This window comes from Dufourea novaeangliae, unplaced genomic scaffold (assembly GCF_001272555.1).
Source record: "Dufourea novaeangliae isolate 0120121106 unplaced genomic scaffold, ASM127255v1 scaffold92, whole genome shotgun sequence".
Lineage (NCBI taxonomy): Eukaryota > Metazoa > Arthropoda > Insecta > Hymenoptera > Halictidae > Dufourea > Dufourea novaeangliae.
The window spans coordinates 391,075-404,405 of NW_015373967.1; the positions used below are offsets into that span (position 1 = coordinate 391,075).

At 45.2% G+C, this 13,331-nt stretch overlaps 1 protein-coding gene and 1 long non-coding RNA gene across 3 annotated transcripts; one reads left to right on the top strand and one right to left on the bottom strand.

Annotated features, from left to right (window-relative positions):
• Positions 1-481: 481 nt before the first annotated feature.
• Positions 482-9,303, bottom strand: LOC107186777 (dual specificity protein kinase CLK2). Of its 2 annotated transcripts, none has more exons than XM_015574714.1 (9): positions 8,092-9,303; positions 5,708-5,786; positions 3,560-3,626; positions 2,950-3,063; positions 2,332-2,422; positions 2,071-2,241; positions 1,632-1,761; positions 1,296-1,546; positions 482-1,208 (listed from the first exon to the last, which is right to left on the bottom strand). In XM_015574714.1, the coding sequence occupies exons 1-9, from the start codon at positions 9,154-9,156 to the stop codon at positions 996-998; spliced, it is 2,181 nt and encodes a 726-aa protein (XP_015430200.1). In that variant the 5' UTR covers positions 9,157-9,303; the 3' UTR covers positions 482-995. The 2 variants fall into 2 exon arrangements, with proteins under 2 accessions (XP_015430200.1, XP_015430199.1); XM_015574713.1 differs by having other exon boundaries at positions 2,935-3,063.
• A 2,044-nt stretch (positions 9,304-11,347) lies between these two features.
• On the top strand, positions 11,348-13,053 carry LOC107186779. Its single transcript, XR_001516189.1, has 3 exons — positions 11,348-11,644; positions 11,931-12,286; positions 12,463-13,053. It is a non-coding gene; the product is annotated as an uncharacterized LOC107186779 (long non-coding RNA).
• The last annotated feature ends 278 nt before the right edge of the window (positions 13,054-13,331 follow it).

Consider the following 13,331-nt stretch of genomic DNA (forward strand, 5'->3'; position numbering starts at 1 on the left):
AAAACACACATGATTGTCTGCAACAACACGAGCAATTCAACAAAATATTCAGGTATACGCCGAACCAAAGAATAGCGTCTTCGCGTTATCTTGATCCTGGTTACGAAAAAAAAATCATACGTCGAATATTTTCCAAAATAATCATAGTGTCCCTTATAGGTTTTCGAGAACGTTACAACATGTGTACCCTTCACGACAATTAATTGGCATTCCTTAAGATTTTCTTCAACACACACACCCTCTCTTTCTCACTCTCACTTTTTCTTCATCGTTATCTTAATTATCTCAACACGTACGCATATATTTACTTGTCCTTACACTAATCTGATTCTTACTACTAAACATGTTGTGGTCATCAATCTATAACAAACAAGAGTATAAACTGCGACCCTTCTTTACTCCAAACTTTGTTGCATCGTAACATCGTAATAAAATTAAAGAATAAAATGTACAGAAGGAGCACGTTTTAGAAAATGTTTACACGATGTGATTGGGACGCTGTTACGCTACACTGAGCAGACACACTGGCCGATTTGCACCAGTAACAGGGATCTCGTTAGTAATTTAGCTATCTACCCATTCTGATGTCTATAAACGGAGATGAAAATACGCCGTCATCTACGAGCGCTGATTTTAGCCATTCGACGTACACATACTTAATTAAGTCCAAGTTCCACAGCACCATTTCACTACTGCTTTTATTTCACGTCGTCTGGTAAACAATTCGATTAATTCACGGTTCAGTTGACAATCGTTTACATCGCAGAGTTCCGATGTTGTTACCTAAATATCCTTACAACATACATTTTAGAGATCTTGCAATTTCGATCGCTCAACGATTATCCTGTATGTCTTGACCGACGTCATCGAATCACGTTCTTGGGGAAAAGACATAGCCTCGTCAGACCTAATGATGTAAGGATAGTGACGTAGATTAGTAGTGTCGCCGATAGAGGAGTGTCTGTCCAGTAGGGAAGTCGGTCCCATTCCTAGCTTCATCGAGAGAGAGAATGTGATCGTTCATGAGATTGCTGAGAGTCTCCAGCTGCCCGAAGGTCGGGTAATCTCTGGTGTGCCGGTAGCGCGTCAAAGAAGGGATGCGCGAGTGCATCATTCAGAGCTATCCTCTGGGCTGGTTCATACTCTAACATTTTCTGAACAAGATCAAATAGCTGCCGGTGTTCTTCGTCGTCAGAAAGCATACAACGCTACACGCATAAAAGCAAACATCATTAATTGTTGCATCCCCCCCCCCCTAAATTGCTCACCTATAACACGTCACTGTTATTACTTACATGCAAAGGTTTACAATTGTCACGCACGTATCTACCAGCAGAGCTCTTCTCGTCCCAGTCCAATTTACCGTGGTAGAAGTACTTGGTCTTGGTCTTGCGAGCCATACGATGTGGAATCGTGCCAAGTATACGCTCCATCATCGCTAAGTGCTCCCGGTTGTCGTGTGTTTGGAATAAAGTAATACCCAGGTACAGTTCAAAAAGGATGCAGCCAATCGACCAAACGTCACAAGGCTGGGACCAACCTAATTCTACAAAAATAAAAGTACCGAGTTAGCGTCTGGCTCGGCGCAACGGTTCGGACGATTCGATGATTCCGTGCAACAGTTTACCCACCTAAAATTACTTCAGGCGCTCTGTAATGTCTCGTACTGACGATCGTGCTGTGATGTTCATGGTCGAATGTTGCGCTACCGAAATCGATGAGCCTGATGTCTGTCCGTTTTACGCGCCTAATATCCTTTCGCTTGAAAACGACAAACTTTTTTTGAATACTACAGACCTTGAATACTTCATGCTACGTGTTACTTTAAATTAAGCGACATAACATTGCTTTGGGTATATTCAGGATGTCCCTTGTAAACTGATAATATTAAACCCATGGTAAAATCAAAAGACCTCTTGAAGAAAAATTGTCCATTTAGAAGGAAAATATCTCTATCGAGATTTTAAGGTCATTCATAACATTTTCTATAGCATTAAGGAACAAGACAATTTTTCATCGCCTAAATGATTAAAAGGAATACTCTGTATACGAATTTTACTAGTCCCTCACCCTTTTAGTTTGGTATATAACGTCATAATCGGAGTCTACGAATAATATGTTCTCCGGTTTCAGATCGGTGTGCGTGAGTTTGTTATCGTGGAGAAATTTTACGGCGTAGCAAAGCTGGTACCCGATGTGCCTGACGTGGTCCAACGGATATGGCTGGTAACTATTGTCTCTCTATAAGAAAGCAAATCGTTCATGCAGTTCGAGCCCTAGACGTTCACTAAACGAATATATTTGATCATTATGTACACAACATTTACATACCAAGAAATCGAATACACTAAGTCCAAGCATCTCGAAGGCTATACACATGTGCCCGTGATAGTTGAACCAGTCAAGCATCTTCACGCATAGGCTGTAAATGGTTCAACATTGGATAAAATAGGTCAGACAGACCTCATAGATATAACTTCTGGTTGAAAGTATTCAATACCAAATTGTAGAGAGGAATTTACTGACATACAATGATAAAAGAAAACCCTGAAAAAGAAATCCCAATGAAGTGCTTGGGTCCATTTGGACCCCTATGCTTCCTTCTTTGTAAACACATTTTCGAATCTGTCTTCTTATATGACTATGTTATAAACAAGCCTTAGCTTACAAATTGATGATTTAAATAGAGATTTTGAAAACTCAGATCAAAATGGGCTCATGCCCAGCCGCAAGAGGATTAAAATACGCAACCGACCCAATTTCGATAAAACCATAAATTTTAATATATGCACTGTGATCAAAACGATTTCAAATTCGAAATCCATCCCCCACAGAGAAATATATATTCTTCCCCATTGCAAATGTACGAATAAATCTGCTGCATCAGTCATTCGAATACTTTTCACCAGGGTAAATAAAATCATCATCATGTACCCAGCAGATACTAACTGTTGGCCTTCCGGATCCTTGGTCGCGATTTTCTCTAAGGCGTTTATTTCGAGCTTCGCGGCTTCCCTATACTTCTCTACGTTCTTGATGATTTTCAGTGCCATCACGTGATCCCTGCAAACGTCATTGTACTTTTATTAGACGACTGATCACAGTTCCGGTCCCCCTGGTCGGGTCCAACGTGATTCCTCGTCGCAGGATGCGAAGGGAGAAGCCGTCTAGCCGGCAAATGACACGAAAAGGGGAAGAGGAAGGGGGAGGCTCTCTCGTTCGCGAGACTAGACGTGCTTGCTCACAGCGCTCCTCGACAGAGGAAGAGAGAGAGTGAGGACGCCTAGCCCGTAAAACAAAGTGCAAGGCCATCCTATTATTGCAACTACTTGCGCGTCATTTTCTGTGACAGTGCGGCACGGCTATTTCTGAGCGTCCTATGACTCGCGGAGTCGCGCCACGCACCTTTCGCGCGATGGATTATTCCTCGCTGGTCTCGGGGGTGGAATAGGAGATAAGGGAGAAGAAAGGGAACGGGTTCTTAGAGCGAGATCAGAGAGACGCAGAGACCCGGAGGTGTGTGTTACCTACGTAGTAGTTACGTGAGCGGCCAACTTACATTTGCAAGTCCTTAACCTTGACAACTTTTCCAAAAGTACCCTCTCCTAGGGTGGCCAGTACTTTATCTGCAATGTAAAAAGGTAGATGAGTATCCGATAGACGGAAGACCTCGCGTCCACGGAAGCCTCGGCCATGTTACTCCTCCGAGATCTGAATAAATCACTTGGGAGTCTTCAGGATGACCGGATAAAGTGATAAGTCTTTTGTTAGAGCAGATTCGAATATGTTACCTTACTTGGTAAACTATATTTCATCTAGTTAGGTGACTTTCTTTCGTAGAAAGGGAATTAATAACTGAAGAGGAGCAACATGGACATACTTCCGGCATGGACGGTTCGGTCGTTAATACTGTACGCCGGTAACGTAGTGAACGGATGTATGGTAAAGTGAAAAAAAAACGGTATCAATAGAGCTTGATATCGATCGAAACTGCTGTTCTCCTAAAGGCCGAGGTACCCTAACCGTAAAACGGCAGCTGAGGACATTGACTGTCAGTCCCGATGGATCTTGATGGGTTCTAATTCACTGATTTTTTTTTTTTTTCTAAACAAAATGAAACGAACGCATAATCGATAATATTGAATTTGTAATCATTAGAAGATTCATCAGGATAATGAGAGTGAATGTCGGATGTCCTCACGCGCCTATTTAAAGAGACAGGAACACGTCATCCCGAAGAAGACGTCTCGAGGAGATAGCGCAAGCGTAGTTTCTCTTTATTTCTCCTCCTTCCTTCGTTTCTCCATCTCTCCGGTCAAACTTCACCTTCGCCCATCGCGTGGGAGCAAGAGTTTCGTGAAGTACAGAGGAACTGCGTTAATTTAATATCCCTGAACGGTCGAACTAGCAAGAGTTTTCTTTTAAAAACTATCAACGTAAGGTAAAATATTTTGTTTTATATTAGAGAACCTTCTGAACGAGTGACCATTACATTTGAAGCACTAACTCAAATTAAACTTAACCTCGTGGTTGGACCTATACATAGGGTGGATCACATTTTGTTTCTTAATACGAATTCTATTTTTGATTCTAATTAATTAAAATTAACATTCTTCCTGTTAATTCAATTGATTAGAAGAAAAAATTCAGAAACAAATCTAAGCAAAAAGGGGGTGATAAGCAATCTTACATGTTCATGCGACAGATACGGTTCTTTCTTAATTTCTTAAAAAAAAAAACGTCCTGTACTAGCATTTTTAAAAAACATAAAGTTTGCTATAAGCATTGAAATTAATTTTCACTAATGATAAATAAAATTTTGTCTATGTCAAATACAAATATGGGCGCTCTGTATGTGTCGTCCACAGAACGGAACACACACTGCTCGCAGCGTAAGCTTTTGTTCAGACACGACACAGTATGTAATCTTATTCGTGATTAAGCGCCTATGAATCAAGCGGAAAGAAAACACGGGCCGCGGCTAAGGGAAACAGAGATATATATATATATAAAAGAAGACTTGTTTCAACAGAGGGAGAATAAGAATTCCCAGTGGTTCTGGTTTATTCAAAACTACGATTCGCGATAGACTATCCAAAGTAAATCTATATTAAGCATTTCAGTAATCCAAAGATATCATTCTTTAGGGAACGCGTATCCTGTCATCGCCTGAAGTTTGCTGAAACACAAGCTACCAGGCTACCGATCAAACTCGATTTACGATTAATACCGACAGAAAGGGAACGGAAGTTTCCATTCAATCAAATAGCATTCTTCGTCAGAACTGGCTGACCAACCGCGGATCAACATAGAAACTATCGGTTGTCCCGATCTGATCAGAAATAGTCACCCGTGGGACATTCAATGATCCCCTAAAAGCTATCACTACTGGCTATCTGTGTATCCTATCCTCAGCAGACCAACCAAAAATAGCAAGACTCTCCACTATAGATCATACTAATCAACGTAATTTCTAAAACACATGTATCAGCGGATAGACGAAGATGAAGCAAGAAATCTCACAAAGATACCCCGTGGTCAGAGAGACAGAGAGTGTAGGTGAGAAAATCCCGTAGGAAGGAGAGATCGAGAAGCAAAGAGATACTATGGGCAGATACCGTAGGTAACCGTCCGATCGATCGACCGATCAATCGATCTGAGGCTTGCTTAAATCTACTACAATGAGTGTATTCACGTATTCACGAACATCTATTTGCCAGGATGTCGCCGGATTGGTAAACAAGGTGGCCGTCTTCGTCGTCCTCGACGGAGGGCGGTCGTGGACTCTACACGTATGGGCCGGCGGAATCGGTATCAGCGGCGCGTGCCAAGAGAGGACCCGATCACAGTGTGGACAGCACGCACACACAGACCGGGTTTGATGGGCCCCGGGGTCAATGCGTCGACGATTCGGTCCCCACGTGTTTCGGTTTCGTGGACGAGTGCCGACCAGGGTAGTAGTAACGGTTCCCCAACCGGTCGTCGTTGTTGTTCGTCGATTCATCGCCAGGTTCGCCAGAGAGGTCGTGTTGTCAGCGCCATTGGGGAGTAGGGTGGTCGAGTCGTAGTCCACGGGTCGTTGTGTCGTGATCCATCGGCAGAGAGATTGAGAGAGAGAGAGACAGAGACAGACAGGATGGTTGTTGGGGTCCACATCCAGGGCAGTCGCGTCAACCGATTGCCACACACCGTCATCCACCATCACCACCAACACCACCACAAGGGCGGAGACCCGTGTAACACGCGGTAGAGGACGTGTGTAAGCACGGACGAACGTACGATTGTGTCGGTGGGGAGGAAGTAGGGGTATCAACATCATCATCATCATCGTCATCGTCATCGGTCATCGTCAAGAACCACCCGATCCGAGCGCCCCAGTCGACCATAGTGACCAATCCGTGTGCCATATCCATATCCATTTCCATTCCATTACAACGGAGATGGTAACCCAACAATCAGAGAGAAAGGGGAGAGGGCAAAATGGTTTGCCAAGTCAGAAAGTTGCGCTTACGAATTTACCATCGGCACAAAGCGAACATTTTTTTTTCTAAATATATATATATATATATATATATAGAATATATACTTTATTCTCATTTTCTTTACCTCTTATATATATACTTTTTTTTACGTATTACGTATTTGTTTAGATATCGTATTTTTCCTATGCTCGTTATTTTATACTTGTGTTAAAGTTAGGTTTTCTATCGCCTCGAAGGAGCCGTCTCGATTCAAACATCTCAAAAGAATACACATTTTCGCAGAAAGAACAAGTAGAGAGAGTATGTAATAACTTGTCCAGATCGCGGGATATGTAATTTCTTTCGGTTTCCATCTCGATTCCAGAGGAAAACGATTTGATTGTAAAGCGAATAGAAAGACTCTCGTTGGAAAATGGACAACAAGGAAATGGTCGTCGGACAGCTTCTTTCGAGTGCTCGTTAGATTTATTCTCTAACACGCTCGGAGAGGACTTTTTTCTATCATTGTTAATTAATCAATCATTGAAAGTTCGAGTACTTACGTGTGTGCGCGCCGGTGAACGCTCCCACGATGATCGATCCGTCGATCGATCCTCGTGAGGCATCGCCAACGCGGCAGTGCCGATCGATCAATCGATCGATCGACACTTTTGAGCCTACCTTATCGATCTTGCGAATACAAACGCGAACCGATCCGATACATTAGAATTCTCACAAAATTTCAATATCATTTTTTCATCAAAAATACAGGGCAGGGAGGCGGTACTCTTCCGGTTACATCGATCTACCAAACATTTCTTAAACCCTCGGAGGACTGATCCATGGAAGTCGGAGCTACGTCATTTCTGACCCATAGTACCATTCCAAATTAATGTTTTTAAAGTCTAGATCTCGTGTGAGCCATGTTCGTCATTCGAGGGTTAAAAACACATTCAAGGCAGATCATCAGAAAAAAATGCACAGTGCTATCCCAAAGTAGATCATCTCTAGAAAAACTGTTTCTCTTCAAATCCCTCCCGAGCAGAATCAAAGTCGCGATGTAGAATACCACAAATAACATATCAAGTCAAACGAAATCGATCTTCCGCGGTGTTTTCATTGGTCAAGCGGTAAACTGACCACTCAGTTATTCTGACAGCACGAAGTAGGGCACAAGTCATTTGCATTATCAAGTACACAGGCTCGAACGTGGCCATTAATCACGAAGAACGCGAGCTTGCGAACAAGACACACGCAGGGCCACGATAAGATAGCTCGAGCCGCGGATCATCCCCGGTTGGTGTCCAACAACTCTCACGGCAAGGGTACTCATGGTCTGCGGGGCGATTAGACACCAGTCAGAGGAGAACGCGCGGGAGATGATCGGCAGACGTGTCATTAGTGAGCCACCCACGAGCCGTCGTGTCCGCAAAGCCAGCGTGTCGCGTTGGGATGAACAAGTAACGGAGTAGTAGGAGGAGCAAAGAATTAAAACACGAGTCAACGCAAACAGCCACGCGTGAAGTGAAGGGAGGCAGGGGGTGGGGGGCAACAGCAACAACGGAACAACACTGCCCGCGAGCCGACCGGCCAACAAAAAGATAAGCCAGCGCGCGGTTCGACAACTTACAATCGCGTGTTGGATCGCGTCCGCGTTGTTAACGACACTCGCAGACGCATTCTTCGGCGCGTCTTTTCGTTCGTTTTGATGGTTGCTTTTCCTATACTTGCTGGCGATAATGTCCGTGGTGCTGGGCCGCATTTTGATGGTACCGCCGGCCGCCAATTGGCTGTAGGTCTCTTCCATGGCGGCGTACTTCAGGATCAAGCTTTGAATCTCTTTTCGTTTCGCTGCTCTTTCGGAGATCGCTGGATCGTCTTCGTCGATGGTCTGGACAGCGTCGATGCCGGTCTCGGGCACTACGCTACCAGTAGGAGTTTTATCGGGATCGAGGGCGTCTGTCTTCTCGGTGGCAATTACCGTGTCGACTTTCATAGGTCGGGTTAGTCTGAGCGCGGTCGAGCTGGACTCCAGTTGCTCGCTCTTCCCGTTTCGATAGGGTCGGACTTTGCGAGTTCTTGTCTCAGCGTGGCCTGACTTGTGTCTACCGTATCGTCTGTACGTATCCGAGGTGAGCAAGGTTTGTCGGTCGGTTCTGTGATAGGCTGGTGTCTTCTCCCGTTTGAACTCTTTCACCACGGCAGACTTGACGTAAGGGTAGGCTTTCTCGGATAGAACCACGCTGGCGGGACTCTTGACGACGGTGCGAGTCACCGATGGCTCTAAAGTCTTCTCGTCGCGAATAAAAGGACTATCTTCGCGGTGAAAGTAGCTATGTTCTCGTTCGTGAGTGCGTCTGTAATCGTAACGACCATGTTCCCCGTGATCATGACGCTTTTTCCTGGAGTATCTGTCCAGGATCGTCGAGTATTTATCCTCTAAACGGGTTCTGGTGCTGTTCAACTGGTTGACGTTAGGGGATCCTCTTGGGGCTGTAGGCTTGCTGCCCATGTTGTCGTTCAGCGTGGACATTCCGCGTACCCTGGTGGTCAACCGTTGCAAAAGGCTCGAGCAAGAATCGCTGAGCATCTGTGTGACGCTGGTGGTGGTCGAGGACCGGGCGTAACGATTACGCCGGGTCGTCGAGCCCTGTCGAGACGTCGACATGTTGTCACGTGGAGCGAATATGAACATTGAAGACGCAGAATCTCCGCCCACGCGTTGCACGAAATCTTCCAACGGACTCTAGCGGTCGCCTGATGCTGATCCACCGATCGACCGACTTGGCGTCGATTCGAACAATCCTCCTTAGCTCGCTCTTACAGAGGCATTCACTGCTCGTGCACGATGGTTCGAAAGGGTACGAAAAAAAAAAAAAAATACTTGGAAAGATCTCGAAGATCGCCCCGAAATAACTTCTCCTCGGAGATTACCGCTTGACTGCCTTTAAACTTTTAATCCCGTTTGTTTTTCTTCCTTCAGCATGAAAGCATATGTTCCTGGAAGCAATTCGTAACACGGAGAGGACACCTTGTCCCCCAATAGGGCGGCCAGAAAGCTCAAGGTCGTCCCGCCAAGACCTTGCCGTGCGTGGTCCAAAAGGTGACAGATGTTTTGGGGGGAGGGTGGTATCGAGTCGCCAGATAGAGGATCCACAGACGCCTCCGATCAGGGCTTCGTGGTTACGATCCACCGAGTCACGGGGTGACGAAACGTTGCTGTTGCTGCTCTTTGTCGCATATCACCGCGACAACGAAGGTGCCGCGAGCATGTCGATCACGCAAGAGATGGGACGACGCCACCGGAGGCACTAAACTACGACCACAAACGGCGGTCACGGAGACGACGGCCGACGTCGACCGTTCACGAAGAGACGAGGAGGAGAAGGCGAATCGGTGCGCCCCGCCAAATACTCTCGTCGCACTAAAAATACCGAGGAGCGGTGGTGAGCCTGCTCCGACCGTACGATTCTTGTCCTCCTCTCGCTGAAACGAACCACTTCGACGATCATGAAGCGAAGCGACAGAGAGACCAAGACAGCCAGAGAAGACTCAAGGAGAGGAGAGGCGGCGATGAAGACACACACGCGGAATCAAAACAGCTCGAGAGAGAGAGAGAAAGAAAACAGAGAGAAAGAGAGTCACGTATTACGTAAATTTGTCCCTCGGTTAAGTCGGAACGGTGAAGTTCGGCACGGTCCAAAGGATCGGGAGCTTGGCAACGCTGCGCCGTTTCCTGGTGCACGGGGGAGTCGCCACCCGGGAAACGTTTCGTGCACAGTTTACCGTTCACGCGCCCCGAAGAAACAATCGGGCCGGTTGTGTTCGTTACCGCGGGCTCTGGTCTTCGCCCCGCAACCACACGTTGTTTTCTCTCTGTTCTCACCGCGCACCTTGACACATATAGAAATTACGAAATCGCCGGTGCGCCAGCCATCGGCGGCGTTCGCTGAACGGGAGCAACCGAGGTGGAGTTCGGTGGTGGTGCACGTCCCCGCGATGAAATTCCGATCTACCGGTGACGGAGACATATCGCATAATTAGAACGGGCCCGATATCTAAACGCGATCGGACTTTGAGGTTGTTACGCGCCGCGATGATGTTGCACCACCGATGCGAAAAAAACGGATGGAGTAATCTCTCGTCGAGCGACTTTGGTAGCCAGTGGACAGTTTCTATTGTTGATCGATTGGAAGAATGACTAGGCGTACGTACAGAATTATTGAACGAGAGTTGTATAATTTTTATACTTTGTACAAATTTTACAAAAAGTCAACGTTACACCTGGTGATTTCTCCTTGTCAGTGTCGAGGAGCCTTCGAACACTCATCGAGGATTTACTGAATATGGATGATTTAACGACTTATAACTTATTGACTTTAAAAATTGTTCCACCTTTTTTCATGGTTTTAAAATATTCTATACATACTGCACAGCTGCTGTCTACTATGACGGGAATGTTGATCAATTAATACAAAAATGAAACTACTGAATTCTTCTGTAAAATTTTTACAGAACAGAAACGTACATACTAGTCACCGCAAGTTTCTTTGAATGCAATAAAACGGATTCGTTACAATTAATCTGAACGTACAGGTCACCAAAATGGCGGAACAGCTTGATTCTATTATGCGAAAGAGTCCCATGACGCCCACGTACGTTTCGAAAACCACTAAATTTTCCAAGTCGTAGAAGAATGTAACAACTATACCGGAAGAGATTGGGTCTGGAACAGTGGGAACGTGGTCAGCACACGCACCAGCGTTCGAGGACTCCCCGTACTATTAATAAAGCTCGGTTGCTCAAGGTCGCGTGGATTCGATATCGTCACACCATTTTCCACAAATTCGAGTATCGAGTATAAATACACGCTGTCTAGAAAACAGCGACGTAGTTTGCGAGTTCGCTCGCCCACGGTACCGCCAAAATTTCCTGGCTCCGTAAGCTCGAACACGATCGATCGAGGCGTCCTGAGGACTGCGTGATTTAAATTCGATTCTGACGAAAGAGTACAGAATCACGGGAGAAGGCGGATCGTATTACACCAATGTTGCGATTCAACATCGTTCTGAACGAAGACGCGTCAGGGAAATCGACTTACGAGATGTTGCAAACACCAAGCGATCTTGAACGAATTCAAGGCTGCGGAGAGGACCACGTTGCAGCGAACGTTCAGCTTGCAGGTAATCAAATGCATTTTCCAAGAACATGTATACCGATCGAGTAAAGTGAGGAGACTCCCTCTGACAACATCATCAGAATGATACCGCTGTCGATAACACTGCACTTTGATCTTTACATTACTAATTTTTCTCTTTCGTATCAATTATCTCTACCCCCTCCCCGAACTCTGTAATAGAGGATAAGACTTAAATCCACAGAAGAACAAGTGTAATACAAATATCCACTTCAGAGTTGATTCCTACGTGCCCCAAGGAATAAAAGTGACTACAGTTCTTCTACTTTCAGGTTCGATTCCTTCGACTTTTGCAACCGTCTGTTTCAAAGAATATTTAGACACTAGCTCTAAGTGTTCAACGATGAAGATCTGTCAAGTTTGGTTTATTCGGGACGAGGGAAGACGTTCTCCCTCAGACACGGGATGAATACCACACCGTCTACGTTCCTCCATGGTCAGTGCTGAAACGCGTTGGGAAAGGTTAAGTTCCCGCATGATCGGATGCGTTCGCGAGACGTCTGGAGACGGATGAAGAGGTGTTGCGACATACCTTCTTCTCCTTGGAGGAATAAAAGAACAGTTGTAGACCAACCCGCACACCTTCGGTTCAAAATAAGTCCTCGATGAAAGTGAGCTTTTCTTGGAGGTTAGTGATATTTATACGTACGCCCTAAGTTTAGAGAACCGAATCGATCATCCTACCCACGTTCGGTCCACGGGTACACAGACTAAAGTACGAAGCTCTGCACGATATATTCGTCAATCGATAGGAATCAACAACTAAGAAATTATAATATATCTGAACCTCGATCTTGTTTCTAGGTACACCGCTCCAATGTAGCAAGCTTGACATGGTATTTAAAACTGCTCGGAGAAAGATACGAGAAGAGAAAGAGAGAGGAGAAAGTGATAAAACCAGAGGCAGAGAAAAGGGGGAGGGACGTATCCATCGTACTCTCCACCATGTTCCCGAACGACGGTTCGGTGTGTTTATCGTGTACGAGTCTGCCAAATATAACCGAGAAGCGTGAAACGCGTGCGCCACGAGTGCACGAGTCGTCGTGGCTCGCGTGTTTAAATGTTTTTAGGCGAGTATCTAGCGGACTACCGTGGTCTTGCTTGCTTGGCTAGGCTCTCGCGGGCTTCGTTGTGTCGCCCCGTTGCTGCTGCGTGGCAAACGGCCAACAAAAACAAGTACATGCGTAGGTGATCTGCGTGTTAGGGTAAGTTCAGGCTTAGGTACATTCTATCCCGATGTTTGTCACCGGTTGTTAAAACCGAATGTATCGCTACCGATACATAGTGGTACAGTGGTTCTTGCCACTTGAGTTAGGCCGATAGAAACAGAAACAGTTGTTGGAATGTGATATAGAATTGAAAGATTTGGACCTGAGGATTGTTTTAAAAAAATTTGTTTTGAAAAAATGAAGTGCAAAAGCTAATTTAGCTCTAATTTACAGGAAAACCGAATGGTGATATCAGAATAAAAACTGGGGAAAATATTTAAGAGTCAGAAACGATTTGAACACGATCTTCCTAAATGAATATGACAATTGTTTATAAAAATGGACATCAACTAAAAATATTCTGAAAAATGTCGTCACCTAAGATCAAGATACATCCCTCAAATTTTATCAAAATCTGGAGTGGATTAACCTCAGGCTCTTCGTAACAGTCATTCATGACGAATT